The 17,599-nt window shown below is 31.6% G+C and overlaps 2 protein-coding genes across 2 annotated transcripts; one reads left to right on the forward strand and one right to left on the reverse strand.

Annotated features, from left to right (window-relative positions):
• The first annotated feature begins 14,391 nt into the window (after positions 1-14,391).
• On the forward strand, positions 14,392-15,611 carry LOC108909838 (proteasome subunit alpha type-1). Its single transcript, XM_018714266.1, has 2 exons — positions 14,392-14,834; positions 14,905-15,611. The coding sequence occupies exons 1-2, from the start codon at positions 14,498-14,500 to the stop codon at positions 15,414-15,416; spliced, it is 849 nt and encodes a 282-aa protein (XP_018569782.1). The 5' UTR covers positions 14,392-14,497; the 3' UTR covers positions 15,417-15,611.
• Positions 15,612-16,251: 640 nt separating this feature from the next.
• On the reverse strand, positions 16,252-17,388 carry LOC108909850 (ribosome-recycling factor, mitochondrial). The gene is made up of 4 exons (XM_018714280.1): positions 17,133-17,388; positions 16,944-17,081; positions 16,680-16,890; positions 16,252-16,611 (listed from the first exon to the last, which is right to left on the reverse strand). The coding sequence occupies exons 1-4, from the start codon at positions 17,338-17,340 to the stop codon at positions 16,371-16,373; spliced, it is 798 nt and encodes a 265-aa protein (XP_018569796.1). The 5' UTR covers positions 17,341-17,388; the 3' UTR covers positions 16,252-16,370.
• Between the last annotated feature and the right edge of the window lie 211 nt (positions 17,389-17,599).

Genomic DNA, 17,599 nt, shown 5'->3' on the forward strand with positions numbered 1-17,599 from the left:
TATATCTATTTCTCTGAAAAGATAACACATTTTTAGTAGATTGAAAAAAAAATTATAAAATTCATTCGTTCTTCTGCTTGTTATGATTTTTTAAATTTCTAAAATCATCCCTTAACTTCTAGTCTCCCTAACTCTGTTAATTTTAATAGTAGAAAAAAAAGTTAACCATTTTTATGTATAATCTTATGCTCTACAACTTTTGTAAGAAATTTTTTTCTAGCTCTTACCCCTTTTGAGTTATCTTAAAAAACCCCTTTATTTTATCTTTTTTCACCGCTGGCCGGGGGTAGAAAAAAAAATTACTGTTACATATTGTTATTCTAGGTGTTGACTTTCGAAAAGAGGTAGGTGATAATTAAATTTATCAAAATATTATTTTCTTATTGCCTCATCTTAATAAAAAACACTAATAGTAACCGCAGGAGAGGAAAACGATAAAAACAAGTCAACTGTAATTATCAGTACATCCACGTCGTAATTGCAGGGCTTTTAAAGCCTTCATTAAGTGCTCACAAAAACAAATGAGCTCGCGTAGTACTGTCAACATTCTGGACGTGTTTACAACATCGGTGTCATATTCGGGTACAGCGTGGACAGCTTAATTGTCTCATAAGGAAAAACTCGGGGATGTTGTCGTCGGTCTGTGTCATCTGGACGACCTTTGCACCAGAAATAGAAGAAATATGCGTTTAACGTTAATTCAGCGCTTTATTTACAGTTATACGTGTTTACCTTTTCACTTGGATTATTTAGGGGGACGTCTGGTTTTAGATATAGGTTTGCGTTAAAGTTGTTTTAAGGGAAATTGGGTTTTGGTTGGTATCAAGCTGTTAAAACTTTCTAGGTATTTAATTATGGAACTATTAGTGCTAGAATATAAAAAATAGTCCAATTAAATGGGCCTTTAATTCGCAATTTGGTCAACTTGCGTGAATTTTTGATATAAATTAGTTTTAGGTATATGATAACAATAAGTGACAGTCATTTTTTCTTTTTCAACCATCGAAAACAGATAAAATAAAGGGGTTTTTCAAGATAACGCAAAAGGGGCAAGAGCTATAAAAAAATCCTTAACTTCTATTCACTCTAACTGTTAATTTTAATAGTACAAGAAAAAGTCAATAGACCGTTTTTATGTAAAATTTTATACTCTACAACTTTTATACGAAATTTTTTTTAGCTCTTACCTCTTTTGAGTGATCTTGAAAAAAACCTTTATTTTCTCTTTTTTCACCCCTGGCTGGGGTTGAAAAAAATTAGTCATTTATTGTTATATACCTCAAACTAACTTATATAAAAAATTCAGGCAAGTTGACCAAATTGCGATTTAAAGGCTCATATAATTGGACTAAAAATATATAAATGTGATTTCACTTTCCATTGATGTTCGAATCAAGTTCACTATTTTCAATATTTTTGCTCTTTTGTTCATTCAAATGTCAAAATTAAACTATCATAACATGCTATTGTTACAAAGTAAAATAAAGTGCCAAATACAAACAAAAAATGTTACAGTGTAGAGAATAGCGTCTGATTCTGCTGTAAAAAGTAACTTCTGGAAGCTGTAATATACTTTATCTACAATCATGCTGTAAGTTAAGTTCCGATACTAAGCATTGCATTTGTAACATCAAAGTTATTCGTCCAATCACGTAATTTGTTTTTATTAAGTTCATGCAAATATTCTCAAATTCAGTTTTACAATAGATCTCAAAAATATATTAAAGTAATCTTTATTTGGAATCGACATTGATTGATGATTTATATTCAATTAGAACATACCATAAAGCTTTAAAAAAACTGCATTTACCTCCATACAAGGTATCCAGTGGGCAGGAATTACTTCCCATTAACTATGGATGATGATTACAGTTCTGTGAGTGGTTTATAGAAAACAAATATTAATTTATTGGCCTTTTCTCGCTGACAAAGCATGGTTTTATTTATTTATTTATTTATTTATTTATTTATCTTGTTGTGGACAAAAAAGGATTGTATAACAATAGTCAAATAAACATATAATAACTTAACCTAGGACATAACAGCAGAAAAAAATTCCAATAAAGAATAAAAACACTTATCTACTAAAAATAATTTCAGTTTTTGTTTAAATTGAGATATTGTAATCTTATCAGTCTTGAGTTCACTCGGTAAATGGTTATATATCTTAAATCCCAAACAATCTGGTGAATTAGCTGTTATGGTATATTTTGCAAAAGGAATTCGGATATCATAGCATTGTCTGGTATTGATTGTATGTATATCCTTATTCAGAATTAAAGACTCCTTATTGTTATATATATACACAGACATTTCAAAAATAAATAATGATACTAACGTAAGAACATTAAAATTCTTAAATATATCTCTACATGTACGATGACTTGGCACGCCAGCAATTATTCTTAAAATACGTTTTTGTATGACAAAAACTGAATGAGACAAGGTAGAGTTACCCCAAAAACATATTCCGTAACGCAATCTAGACTCCACGTATGCATAATATAAATTTAATAATTGTTGTTTGTGCAAAATTTCTTTCATACACTTCATTAAGTAGCTTACTGAACTTAATGTAGATATAAGATTATTGCAATGCATTTTCCAATTTAATGTATCATCCAAAGTAACTCCTAAAAATTTGACACAGTCTGTTTCATCACTGGTAATAGTACAGTTGTTAATATTTTTTTGCCTATTGTGAAATCTAATTAATTTAGTTTTGACGGTATTTAAATATAAGTTATTACAACTGAACCACTTAGACACATTGTACAATGTAAATTCTAGATTAGTAGTCAGGTCTTTTGTTGACTTATTTGAAATAATTAATGATAAATCATCAGCATACATTGTGAAAAAATTATTACCTATCGAACGCTCCAATGAATTTATATAAAGAATAAATAGTACAGGGCCTAGGACTGAACCTTGAGGAACACCCTTGTCAATGGAATTAGACTCAGATTTAAATTCGTTAGTAAAGTCATCACTTGTAGAAGTAATAGACACATATTGTTTTCTATATTTTAAAAAAGTAGAAATCCAGTTTAAAGCAGAACCCCGGACACCATACTCATACAATTTTTGTAGTAAGTTATCATGCTGTATGAAAGATATCGAACCCTTATTTTAGAGCCTTTTTCAGCAGAATTACATGCTGAGATGAGTTGCAAATAGATTACTTCCAACAAGATGGGGGCAACCGCACATACTGAAAGAGCAGCTTCAATTCAATTTTTTGAAGAATTTTATGATAACCGACTGATTATGACCAACCAGGTCAGTAAACCTAACCCCTTTAGACTATTTTTTGGTTGGATATCTGAAGAAAACTATTTTTGAAACCGCAATGCACAACATCAAAGAATTAGAAGCAGCAGTTATTCGAGGTATTACGAATATAATAGAATAACAGCTTCAAAATGTGCATGGAAATATGCATAGGGGAGTAAATTTGTGAAAAGCTAGTAAAAGACACCATTTTGAACATGTAACATTTTGAATGTGTAATTTTTTTATCGGGAACATGGCAATTTGGCAAACTCAGGGATTTTTAGTTGGTAGTATCAATCGGGCAATGTTGGGCGCCTAAGCTGGACGGTCATGTTTCTTGGAATTGATGGCCTTGTATGTTGCTGTTTTCAGAAAGATATAATGAAACATATTAATTAGATACTCGTTCATAATCTGCTTTTCTAGTACTTGAGTGACTTCCCGTGGTCGACTGCGCCTTCAACAGAGGTTCAGTCGCGAGCGCTCTCTCGAAAAGCCTGAAGATTCTAAACTTAAAGTGAAATATAAACATACAAACAAATACAATCGAAGTTTTCCATTCGTACTTACGCGACCGCCCAAAATCAACGCGAACGTTACGAATGATTCTCCGCGTCCTCTCCTGCAGGCACTGGAGCGAGCGAAAGTGACCGTCCTTCGGATCACCTGTAAGCCACCCCCGAATTATCCTCGCCCCGCAATAATAACGGGCCCGTCTACTATATGAATCGATTAATCACGCTTCAGTTAAGCCCAATAATCCCCTCGCGATCCGATTATACGGCTCTCTGGCTATTAGCAGGGTCCCCCGGGGCCGCGTGCTGCACTGTCTAATTGATAAAATATTCCAAATATGTTTACACATCCCCGAGCAGCGCGCGCCGTAAAAAACAATTAGTTCTACTTAGTTGTGCCGCCTCAGTTTCGCTTTCGCCTCGGCCGAGCGTCTGTTACTTCCGCCTCGTTTGACGGACGTTTTCATTTGCTACAGGGTCGTTTTCTATGACTTTTTTGGAAAAATTTTGCTTAAAATGTTCACCCAGTATTTTGTAATTTTTTGATTTTATGCCGTTCTGTGCCAGGAAAGTGGTAGAAAATATTTAATGCCCCCTCCCCCTAGAAATTCGAAAAAAGCACACAAATTTTTTTAAGCTAAATTAAATATTAGTTTGGAAATTTTTAATAAAATATTTTATCCACGACTATTGTATAATGTACCCATTATACGTCTGTTTGCTCGACCTTAATAATACCCATTAATCACGGCAGTGATTAATGAGTCATTAATCACTACTGTCAGATGCTTCCTTAATTTAGCTATAATATTATATTGTTCTGCTACAAACAGTCGGTTTTTTAAATTTTATCGTGTAAACCACTAAATATTTTCAATTCAGTGCTGTACATATAAAAAAAAAAATTAAAAAAGTGAATTTTCCTAGACCGGATTCGAACCCAGGACCAGCGGTTGGAAGGGAAGGAGCATCTACACTGAGCCATCAGCGACTTCGTTTGTGCGTGTCGTATATCTGTTGCTTAACATACCATGTTTTTCGAAACATTTCATAAATCTAAGTAGCTTTTAAAACAAAACAAATTTGACTCAAACATTATTGTTTGTGTGCATAGATTTCTCAGTGTTTTGATATTTTGTGTTAAATTGTGTTAAAAAACGAACAAAAAACAAAAAAAACTTCAACAAAAATATTTAGTAGTCGTGGATAAAGTATAGTATTCTACTCCCGTATAATGGCTATTATCCACTCGGTGATTTAGGCCACTCGCCTGCGGCTCGTGGCCGTAAACTTCACCTCGTGAATAATACCCACCATTATACGCTCGTTGAATAATATACTAATTATTTACTTAAACTATAATTTTGAAAATTAATACACTACTTTATTTAAAAAAAAACAGTTGCAAGTAATAAACTGGTATAAATATTTCGCTTCGCTCGTCCCGCAGACGTGCACTCGTTACATAAAATCATACTTTTCATAACTGATTACATAAATACCTATTTTGTGTGAAAGTATAAAGAAACAAAGAACTAAAACAAAATAAAGTGAATATTTTATTTTGGAAGTGATATGAAAACCTTCCTAGATTTACTAAAATATAAAAAATCTAACAAAACTCTACATAAAGGGGCTACTATACAATAGCCAAAAGTGGTGAAAATTTAAAAGTCGTGTCAGATGTTCCGGGCATCGAACACACAATTTCTTCATACACTGGACGCATATCGCCATATTTCTTGTCTGGTACCAATATTTAGTCATTCTTCGTTTTCTGCTGAGGCCAATGGAGCTATCTTTCGTTGTTACAAAGAATTTTCAAGAGCAGGATCCAAAAAGCGATTCCTTTTGAATGCCAAGAACACGACGTATGCAGAATTCCATTTTTATGCGGTTTGATTAATTAATTTTCTTGCTAGTTGTTTTTTAAAAAACAGATTTTTCTCAATTTTGGCATAATCTTTATAGAACAGACAAAAGATTAAGAGTTAGAAAGCTAATATCAAAAATTCAAAGAGAAATCGCCTTGAATTACTTTACCTTTTTGTTATGTTATAAAAAGATATAATCGTCAAAATCAGAAATGTAGCGTTTTTATTTTTCTAGCATATAATGACAGCAAGATCTATAAAACCATAAAGAGCATCTCCGACTTTATCTTTCCCTCTTTGTCAATGTATTTGTTTACGATTTTGTATTGAAACTTAACCTGGAAAACAATATTGACAACTTTTTATGTGAGCGTACATAAATATTTTATAAACAGAATACAAATGCGAAATAAATACAAAATTGTACATAATGGCGAATGCGCCAATGCCAATTTATATTTTTCTTACAAGTAGAAATGTCGAGGGGCGATCCGCTGATGTAATCTTCGTACGTTTGCCCTGGAATCTTTATGTAATCTACGTAATCTTATCTGTAATCTATCTGTAATCTACGTAATCTTATCTGTAATCCTCGCTGTAATCTATGTAATCAGCTAATGAATTTCGTCGATGTAGTCGTTATACAACGCCTCCCCCCCCCTTCCTCATTTTCCAAAGAATGCCACAGAAACCTCGACAGAAACCTATATGGTGCGATTGGTGTGTTCCGAAGGGCAATCCGCCAAGGAAAAAACAGACGAAGATTACAAAATTTCTGAAATCTCTTGTAATGTATCTGCAGATTTCAATATCAATTCAAAAAATATTACAAATTTCATATAAATAATCAAGATTACAACACATTTCAGGAGATTTCAGAGTTATTTTAGTAGATTTCAATGATTACTTAAGATTTCAATAGGATTATTAGAAATTAAAAGAATATTTCAAAATTTCTTAATAAGGTTTCAAGGAATACGGGAAGATTACAATAAGTTTTGAATGTCCATTTGAACAAAAATAATTGAATTAACTTCAAATGTCATTCATTTCATTCATTAACAGTAGTACTTTGATTAAGAATTTCCAGTATCAGGCATTTTTTGGGCAAAAATTGTAACATTCTGATTAAGTTTTTTGTTCGAATGAACGTTAAAAACATTTTGTCATGACAAAAATGATAATGCTATTTTGAAAGTAGGTAAGTATTTTCCCAAAAACTAATAAATAAAAAATATATTAAGCTTTTATTAATACTTGCATTTAATACTTTACTTGTATACAGTGTGTTTAAAAAAGACGCGGCAATATTTAAGGGAGTGATTGCTCAGGTCAGTTTATAAAAAAAGTCCTATAAACATAGGTCCGCAAACGCTTCGTTACCGATCTACAGAATGTGAAATTTCATTAAAAAACAGTAAAAATTAAATTTCTCTAAAACGCAGCCCCTTATTATTACCTACTACAAACAACAGTATGTACCACATTTCAAAAATCAATCAAATTTGATAATTTGAATTTCTTTGTTCAATAATTTAAATTTCTCAATTAAAACAACATTGGGTTTAGGTGCGCAATAAAATGTTTTTTATTTTTTTACTCAATAACGGTGTGACGTACGGTGCGTATAATCTGAGGAAAGCTTTCTTCTTCATAATTGAACAAGGAATTAAAAAATTATATTTTTAGAAAAACCAGCGGGGTCCTATTTTTTTCATTAAAAATAGCTAGTCACTGGTAAGACTAAAAAATCGTTTTGTATTGCAAAGTACGCGTCTGCCATAGCTATTGACAGGCCTAAAATTTCATTATAATATCAAGAGGTTTTGGAGAAATTTAATTTTTACTGTTTTTTTAATGAAATTTCAACATTCTGTAGATCGGTAACGAAGCGTTTGCGGACGTATGTTTATAGGAACTTTTTTTTTAAAAATGATCTGGGCAATCGCCCCCTTAAATATTGCCGCGTCTTTTTTAAATACACTGTATACAGGTAAAGTATTAAATACAAGTGTTAATAAAAGCTTAAAATATTTCTTATTATTTATTTTTTGGGAAAATGTTTATTTTATGTTACTTCTATTTTTTTATTTTTATTAGTTTATTGGATTATTATATTTTTATCTTTCAATAAAAATAGTTACCTACTTTCAAAATGGCGTTATTATTTTTGTCATGACAAAAAGTTTTTAATGTTCATTCGAACAAAAACTTAATCAGAATCTTACAATTTTTGCGTAAAAATGATACTGGAAATTCTTAATCAAAGCACTACTGTTAATGAATGAAATGAATGACAGTTGAAGTTAATTCAATTATTTTTCTTCATATGGACATTCAAAACTTATTGTAATCTTCCCGTATTCCTTGAAATATTATTAAGAAATTTTGAAATCTTTTTTTAATTTCGAATAATCCTATTGAAATCTTAAATAATCATTGAAATCTACTAAAATAACTCTGAAATCTCCTGAAATGTTTTGTAATCGGTTGAAAGATATTGTAATCTTGATTATTTATATGAAATTTGTAAATTTTTTTTAGTCGATATTGAAATCTGCAGATACATTACAAAAGATTTCAGAAATTTTGTAACCTTCGTACGTTTTTTCCTTAGCGGATCGCCCCTCGAGAAATTTACTCAACTTTTTGTACACTACATTTTTAAATATACTAGTACATTAGTATGCAATAAAATCTACCTCTAAAATTTTATTTTTTATATAAAATTTGTTTATTAAAGAATCTCAACAAGACTTTATATTATACACTGATCATCTTAGTGCAATATAACATACTTCAATGTGATGTTAAATGACTTGATAATTGCAAATTACAATACTAATTGTTACAAATGTATCTTCTCCCTCAAGGAACAATAGACCTTTTTAGTAGTGACGTCACATACGCCAAATAATAGGAAGAATTTCTCAATATTTTTACTAGATCGATTTTCGATCTTATGTACTTTGGACATAAATGCTTAAAAAATGGCTTCTTTGTCATGACCTTAAATATGGAGATATTCTGGCAATATTAGAATGTACATTGTATTTAAATTTATAGAACAATATTGACTTTGATAGTAATTAATAAATTAAAATTATATCAGTGCTACTGGGCATGCGGATTACAGATAATTTCATGTAAGGGAAGTAGCCTCTCAACAGGTTATCATTATAGAAAAGCTTGGTTGTAGTTAAGAGTACGTCTATAAACCACTTGAACAAAAAAAACACTGTCAATATTAAATAAAACAAGAGAAAATACGCTAATGATGTTGAATGATGTATAATCATATTTTTCATAAAATATTTGAAACATTAACACAAATTGTAAATGGTATGACATTTTTTAGAAATCTAAGTCTAGTCTCATCATTTTCGTCGTTACTCAGGCAGCAAAAAATAAATTAATTAATTCAAATTGTTAAAAAGTAATACATTTCCAAATTTAAAAAATTCTCTGGAATTTTAAGTTAAAAAAAATGAATTTTTATCTATCGGAATCCGAATAAAAGTTTAATAGTGCAACTAAAGCCTAAAGGAAAACGAGTGGTGCAATTCTCATCTAAGTAAATTTTTTATGTTTATTTAATTGCAATCAAATAAAGTGTCAGTGTTTCTATTAAGAAAAAAAGATATTACCTATATCTTTTTTTAAAAAACGTTACACATTCTCAAAATCGAAAATGTGATCGATTTAGTACTGGTCGAAATTTGTTTAGACTAAAAATATATAAAGGGTGTTTGTAAATAAGTCCGAAATATTTTAGGGGGTGGTTCCCGAAGTTATTTTGAGAAAAAAAGTTTATACAAATATGCTTCGTTTCCGAGATACAGAGCGTTTAAATTTAAATTTTTTATTTTTATTAATTAGTTCCAAGAGTTTTAAAGATATTGACTCGAAATTTGAAAAACGCTTTGTAGGGATAAATGTGCATTTTTTGGGGTGATCCGAATATTTCTGCTTGCACCAGTTGCGTTCGTACGAGAATACTACAACCTTTTTTAATAAAAAAAAATTGTACGCCACTGACTTTTTCCCGTTTTGATATATATTTAGAAATCCGCCATCCATTCTGAATGAAATTGGTCACTCCAATTTTTTTTTGTAGAATGCACCGTTTTTGAGGAAAAAAATTAAACATATTTTATTGCAAGTTGTGTATTTTTATATTTTATCGACATAAAATTTAATTTTACACAAAAGGATAGTCTTGTTAGGTAGCCCGTTTTTAAATCTGCCTTCCAGACAATGTCATAAATTGCACTTATACAAAAAATCTGAGGACAACTACTTTCACAATAGGCCAAGCAATCAGTTTTATCGAGATTTCATTTTCAAATATTTATAGTTTTCATAATAAGTATCAGCAATATAGTAGATACAATAACTACTAATAATTTATGTGACTGTGTATTTGAGTATACACTAATGGATATTAACGAAAATAAAAAAGGGAGGTAGTACTTTAATATAGTGTGTAATTTTTTTATTATTGATTAATTTTTTTAACTTATAATTTACCGGCGCGTGCATCAAAATATAGAATATCTACGAAAATGTTTATCTTATGGATATTGGAAAGATGTCAGGCATTTTATTTCTAACTATAATATTTTACACATTTTAGATAATCATATGAGTACTTGATTGTGTGTATATAAAGCTGTTTGTAACTAAATTAATATGAAATGTTATTAGTATTTACTATTTTGAATTTGAGATTCAAAAGCTGTTGTTAAAACCAGAAGTAAATGAAATGAATACAAAGTACACTGTAACTTCTAGTAAAAAAAAATCGAATGTCTGTTTTCTAAAATAATATTTTCCTTTTCTGCCATTAGGGAAATGTAAGATTAATAAACATTTGATAATATTTAACTGAATTAACTATTCCTAAAAAAGAAAAAATAAAAAGCTCATTCGAAATTAAAGAGATTATCAAAAGAGCACTGAAGAGAAAATTTTTACATCAACTACTCGTTGCCTCAGAAAGATTAGTCGAGAGGATAATTTGAAAAATTTTGTTTTATTGTAAATATGTAACATCAACTCCTATACCGATCTGTATGGCGCAAGAGACGTTATTTATTTAAAAAGATTATTTATATATTCAGCGATTTTTGATTAATTAACATTTGATTACTATTCCATGGTCTATTGGTGAAATAAATCTAAAATAAGTTAAACAAATTAAACAAATATTTTATAGAAAGTGAACGTGAATTTTTGAAGCACTATGGGTCAAGCAATACTTCATACGAAACCAACAACGTCCTCTTGCAGATGGGGAATTTTCGGCAATAAACACGACTCTGAAAGCTGCACTCTGCGCTACAAAGCTGACACCAAAGCAGTACATAAATAACAAAAAACTAACTGAAAATCACATCGAACTTTACCCATTATTTATGCAAAACCGGCTGAGCGGGAAGTTCCAAGCAATCGATCCGCAACGGACACAAACTGAATGTTTATTTAGACCTAATCAAGTATTAAACAATCGAATGAGTAGTCCGCCATGTACTTTTACGGAGAGCTTACACATGCATTTTCTGGCCCTCTGGCGGACGTTTCCGGCATCCCGCCATGACGGCGTCCCCACGCGGGGCCGGTGGGCGGAGCCGCCCCTCGCGAGGCGTCCCGACGCCACGCCCCAGCGCGGCGCCGCGGTGCCAGTCAATCACCCGCTAGGGCCGAGTTGCTGATGCAGCCCTCCGATTGATAGTGCGATAAATTTATGTGGCCATAAATGATATAATTTTTATTATAACATTTCTGCGCCTTGTTGCCACGTCGTCGGGTATTTATAAATTTTGTAGCATTGCAACCTTGCTTTAAAAACGGAATAGTCGTACAATTTCTTTGAAAGTTGCTAGAATCTCAGTATAAATATAGTTGATATTAGAGATTTAATAATTTGTACCAGAGAAAAATTAGGAAAAATAAGTTTTTCCAAAGCCAAAAATTTTAAAAATTAGAAAAAATGTGGTAGGTAATTGAAGAAGTATTAAATCTTACGATAATGCGTATATTTGGGGTCGAGATGTCGTCAAACTGCAAATTAGTCGAGCTAAAGTACAAATTAAAAAAGATGAATACAAGGTGTCTCAATATTCCATGTACAAAGTCATTCCGTTAAATTCTACCCTCCTTATTTTATTTATTATTTTATCTAGGAAAAAATGGGACAAACCAAAGTTTTAGGAATTTTTCTTGTGATTTCAAAAATATAAAACAAAATTTTGTGAAACACCCTGTATATTTGTCATCTTTTTGAACTCCTCTCCCTTTTCTGATTACTATGATATATACATGTCATATATTTGCGGCACAATATTTTTGTTTATTTACTAATTTTGCATATAGTCAAGATTGACATGGAACCAGTGAGTAGTATGTGTTTTGTTATTAAAATTAATAAAGTAACTTTTAAATTCTTTATCAAGAAAAAATATTGTATTATGAAGTGTGTTTTATATCATCTTCATCTTATTCTAGATAAGGTACCTATATTTCAAGTTTTTTTTTTCTTGTAGTGCCCTGTTACACCTCTTAGCTCATATAAATTATGTCAAATCAGGACTTCTTGCTGATTATAAAATTATCCTATCGTAATGAGTACTTTTGATCTTTTTTTAGACAGTGTGGATATTATAAAACACTTTTCATGGTATTTTCTTTAAAAAAATATTTAAATATCTGTATAGAAAATTTAATAGCGGAAAAGGATAAATATTTTTTTTGCTTCCATGGCAACCTTGACTTTATTTTTCCATTTTGGAGAATCTGTAAATCCAAAATATTATGCAAACTGTCAAAAATATATAGGACATGTGTTTAGAAAAAGTACAAAAAGTACTCTACTGTACTGTATTTTGTAATTATAAGGAGAGGATTTCAAAAAATGAAATATACGGGGTGATGTGCATTAAAAAAACATTACAAAAGTGTGGTTTGCTTTATTTTTTATATCAAAAACTACCACAAAGTCTTTAAATACGATAATTATTAATTTTTATTAGTTAATTAGTATTTCATTACTTAAATGCTAGGAATCACCTTTAATTTATTTTTTTAAAGAATATTATTAGAAAATGGTAACATTTTTAAAGATTATGAGGATAATCAGGAAATTTTTATAAGTAATGACAATTTTTCCTAAATTAACAAATAAAAAAGTTTCGCATTCGTGGGACACGCTGTATAATATTTTCATTGAAATAGGGAAAATAACCAAATAACCAATTTTCAACATAAAAGTATAAAAGTAAAGTGAAAAACCAAGCTCAGAAAAAATCAATATTTTCCAAATTCATTTAAATGAAGATCTTCAGTTTTCATGTCTGGGTCTGAGTCTTCTGAATTCTGAATCTGATGACTGAATCTTCCGCTTCCATTCAACATTCTCTTAGTCTTTATTAGCGTCTTCTAAAAACGTAAAAGTAACGTCTAAAAATTATTTCCTTAAATAATTATATTGTTTGTATTGCAAATGTTTTAACTAGAATCCATTATTGTTCAATTTTTTCCAGTTTTTTCGACGACCTATTTTTCGAGAAATTTTTATTGAGATGCAATCTTTCTTCCGTTCATAAAGTTTTAGTGCGCACTTTTTTTACTGTGAAAACTATGTAATTATGCCAAAAAACTCAAGTACTATGTTCGTTCTTTAAAAATATTAAAAGATGTCAAAGATACCTGGTCTTCGCAGTGTCAGAAACTACAATACATATCAAAAAACAGCTACGTTTTCGAGATATTTTGGAGATTTTTTTTTTTCACAGAATGAATACTTTTTGTTTGTAGACTCATACTTTTCTTTCATCATTATCATTTTTTTTGCAATATTATTTTATTTATTTTTGGTATGTTGCTGATTTTTTTTTGTACTTATGATACACCGTTGTCGTTACGTTTTATTCTCTCATTCAGCATATAATATGGCGTTTTTTTATGTTCTTTATAATTTCCGAGATACTAATGTATACCTACATCAGTAAAATTACCAATCGTCCTGTGTAAGAATCTGTTGAAATTTTCTCTAAAGCACATGGCTATGGCTTTTAATTGTAAAGCAAATGGGTCATACTACTGGCTCGCTTTTACAACAAGCTTTTTTAGCAAAAATAGTTTGTTAAAATACATCAATAAAACAAAATTACGGGGGCGAAATGTTTAATACAAAATACTCATATGGGTATATCTAATTTGGATCTGATCCACCTTCAAACTTTTATTATTTTGAAATCGCTAATTTCAGAAGAAAAAATGTATTTCTAAGGGTCATAGTTGTTACAATTACTAGAAAACAAAAGTTGGCTAATTTTATCGGCAAAAATCGCGGATTGTATTTAAAATTTTAGTAAACATCTTCCATCTTCAGAAAAAATATAAAATTATTTATAGGCCTGTAAAGTTTTCTACTACTGTTTGTGGCGTCATCTAGTGGCGACAACTTGTATGAAAACTCGCATATTACAGTTTTCTATAAGGTGGGTTGATTGAAATTTCGACGTACCATTAATTTTCAATTGATAGTTGACTTTTTTTTTCTATTGCTGTTTTAAATGGAACCATTAATCATTAATAAGCTGTGCAAAATTTACAGATAAAACAAATAATAGTACGAAATAAATAGTGTTCTAAACTCTCTGCATCCTTCTTCAGGGTATATTTTTTGATATTTTCTTTGTCACTTTGCGTCTGTCCTCTGTCAAAATAAATGACTAGCTTAACAATTTGACAGAACATTACAAACTAATTTCCTAAGCCGGAAGGTTTTTTAGAAGCAGTTTTAGAAAATATAATTTTCTTAAGTGAGAAATGTTCCGTAATCAGTACGACAGTGACGTGACGGTGTGGAGCCCCCAAGGGCGGCTTCACCAGGTGGAATATGCCATGGAGGCGGTGAATTTGGGCTCTGCTACAGTGGGCTTGAAGAGCAACAGTCACGCTGTTCTAATCGCCTTAAAAAGAGCGTCGTCTGAACTGTCTGCATATCAGAAGAAAATAATTAACATCGACGACCATATAGGAATTACCATCTCTGGACTGACTGCCGATGCTAGGATCTTGAGCCGTTTCATGCGGAATGAGTGTTTGAATTACAAGTATTCCTTTGACACCTATGTGCCACTCAACAGACTTATTAGTTTACTGGGTAAGAATAAATTACATAGTTTATTGATCTAGATGACTAAGCAGTCTTCCTGAGTTCTAATTAATTTCAGGAAATAAAATGCAACTATGTACGCAGCGCTATGACCGTAGGCCGTTCGGCGTAGGGTTGCTGGTAGCAGGTTACGATGAAAATGGTGCCCATATCTACCAAACATGTCCGTCCGCAAACTACTACGACTGCAAAGCTATGTCCATCGGAGCAAGGTCGCAGAGTGCTAGAACTTACCTAGAAAAGCACTTGGACGTAATGTCTTCTAGTTCTCTCGAAGAACTTATAAAACACGGTTTACGTGCCTTGAGAGATACTTTGCCCCCAGAGGTTGACCTGAACACCAAAAATGTGTCTATCGGTTACGTGGGAGAAGACAAAGACTTTAAAATTTTGGACGAGAATGAAACGGCGCCTTACCTGGCACTGATCGAGGGTGAGGAACGTAGGGGTGGTTCAGGAGCAGCCGCGGCTGCTATCGAGGCGCAACCTGCTGATCCCCTTCGAGATGATGCGGGGGACGATGGGCCACAGGATCCCGTGCCAGCCGTGGCGATGGATACAACCGATTAGATTTATTATCGTCTAAGGTGTATTCCCGAGCTCTGCTTGGTTTTATTACCCCTTTGTTTTGCGAGATTATTGGAACTCTGCCGTGGCTGTCTTGATAGTAACGAGGCAGCCACGGCAGACAAGATAAAATTTTTATACAATTATTGTAAGTAATTCTTAAATAAACACCTTTTTGCTTTCAACGTTTTAAATATACATTTTTGAGTTTTTATTTTTTTAACGGGGTGTGGGGGAAGATAAGTTAAAATCAATAATAAATAAAAAAAAATGAATAGGAAAATCTTTTATTTGCAAATAAAATTGGGAACTTCACCAATTGTTGGTGCATGATAGTTGACTAGCCTAGGTGTACTGAGGGTTCTGATATCAGGTCTGCCTCACATAACTTAGCACAAGAACAACGGCGGGTAAAAGCACTGGCCATCAAAACCCTAAACCCACTAATTTAATGTACACCAGTGAATTAATTTTTGCAAATTCATTTGTAAAAGTGACAGTCTGAAGTTCTACACTGTGTTGAAGATGACTTGTCGACAAGTGCTTTTTTAATGTTCTAAAAAGTTGAAATGTCAGTATCAAATTTGGCAAAAAAAATTTACTATTGATGAGCTACCTTGAATAAAATTCATTTAATTTTACTTGAAAAATGTATCCATTAGCAAAATTTTAAAAGAACAATAATTTCATCTATTATCGTTGCATTTTCATGATACAGGGTGTACATTTTCCCGTACACACACAAAAATTGTAGTTTCTTAAGGTGGTTTTGTAAAAGTTGTTACTGGGAAATGGAAATTAATTATAAAAGTTCATATTAAAAAAAAAAATACTAGTGAAAATTTTATATTTGAGCTTATATTTATAAAATCAAATCTGTAATTTCACACTGTTTGAAGCCGTTGTACCCAACGCATTTTCAGATTCATTATCAAATAAAAATAAATCTTCAGAAGCCTAATCTTTCCCAATAAGTTCACTCTTTTTGTTCTCTAACATTTTCTCAGCTTCCGCAATGAAATTATCTGCAATAGCGATGAGTTGGTTTTCAACGCTCCTAAGTGTGTCTTCGGAAATTTTATCTTTCCTCTTGACTTGTTTCACATATTTTATTTGCACGTCTCTTATAGAGTCCTTACACTTAACAAATAGCTGTTTGGCACTTTTCGCAAGACCCTCTCTGTATTCTTTAGTAACCCTGAAATTATAAAAAGACAAAATAAAACTTGGAAATTTAGAATTTGATTTTCTATGACATCTATTTACTTTGGAACTGGAATATAAATCGTAGTCCCGTCCTGTTGGGGATTTAAGTTCATACCAGACTTCTCTATTGCTTTTAAAGCGGCAGGAATAGCTTGCGGGAAGACTGACATATTCAGGACTATAGTTTTCGGGTTCTTTCTTACTATTTGGGCTAGTTCTTGTAATGTGTGTTCTTTGCCGTCCAGATTAACACGAATCATTTCAATGGAACCTAAGATATAATTTTACTACAAAATTATTGCCTAGTACTTAAAGAACATTTACCTGCCGCAGACCTGATTGACAAATTTTTCACAAAGTCGTCTTTTAGTTGATCTATTGCCCTTTGCATTTGATTTTTTAACGTGTCCACGTTTACATATTCAGAAATCTGAGACTTGTTTATTTGTACTTTCATTTTCCCTAAAAATATGATTTATAATTTATCCCTTGCTTAAAGTTACTATATGGCACCTTTTTCTTTCTTTTTATCTTTTCCTTTTGCATAATACCTAATGGTATACACAAATTTCGGTGGCTCACATAAAGTTTGTATGCTTGGAATCAAAGTTGAGTATTGGCTGTTTACTGCACTCACATTTGCAGTAATTGTTCTAAGGGGGATTATGCTGCTTGAACGTTTGATAAATTTGCAACTATTTATAAAAGTTCTTGAAATCATTATTCAAGCGTATTTAAGAAAGGTTTTGGTTTGTCTTATACCTAACCAAACTTTTCCATATATCTAATATTTATTCTTATCATCCTTGTTTATGTGTAAGTTAGACAACCAATCAAACTAAAGTAGGAAACTACTAGATGGGAGAGAGTCGCCATCTAGTAGCTTCCTATCTAAGTTTTATGTATATAAGCAAGGCCACTACTATAGCGATAAGTAGATTTGTAGGGGTTCTCTTTCGGCAAAACTGTCTAGTTCGACT

Source organism: Anoplophora glabripennis, unplaced genomic scaffold (genome assembly GCF_000390285.2).
Source record: "Anoplophora glabripennis isolate ALB-LARVAE unplaced genomic scaffold, Agla_2.0 scaffold28, whole genome shotgun sequence".
Taxonomy (NCBI): domain Eukaryota; kingdom Metazoa; phylum Arthropoda; class Insecta; order Coleoptera; family Cerambycidae; genus Anoplophora; species Anoplophora glabripennis.

What these genes read in the sequence shown, in the direction of transcription:
- LOC108909850 (XM_018714280.1), bottom strand. Translation starts at nt 17,340, where the DNA reads ATGATTTCAAGAACTTTTATAAATAGTTGCAAATTTATCAAACGTTCA. An exon ending in GTCAATCAGGTCTGCGGCAG is followed by an intron (nt 16,891 to 16,943) that starts GTAAATGTTCTT and finishes ATTATATCTTAG; the next exon opens with GTTCCATTGAAATGATTCGT. An exon ending in ATTTATATTCCAGTTCCAAA is followed by an intron (nt 16,612 to 16,679) that starts GTAAATAGATGT and finishes TTATAATTTCAG; the next exon opens with GGTTACTAAAGAATACAGAG.
- LOC108909838 (XM_018714266.1), top strand. Translation starts at nt 14,498, where the DNA reads ATGTTCCGTAATCAGTACGACAGTGACGTGACGGTGTGGAGCCCCCAA. An exon ending in CAGACTTATTAGTTTACTGG is followed by an intron (nt 14,835 to 14,904) that starts GTAAGAATAAAT and finishes AATTAATTTCAG; the next exon opens with GAAATAAAATGCAACTATGT.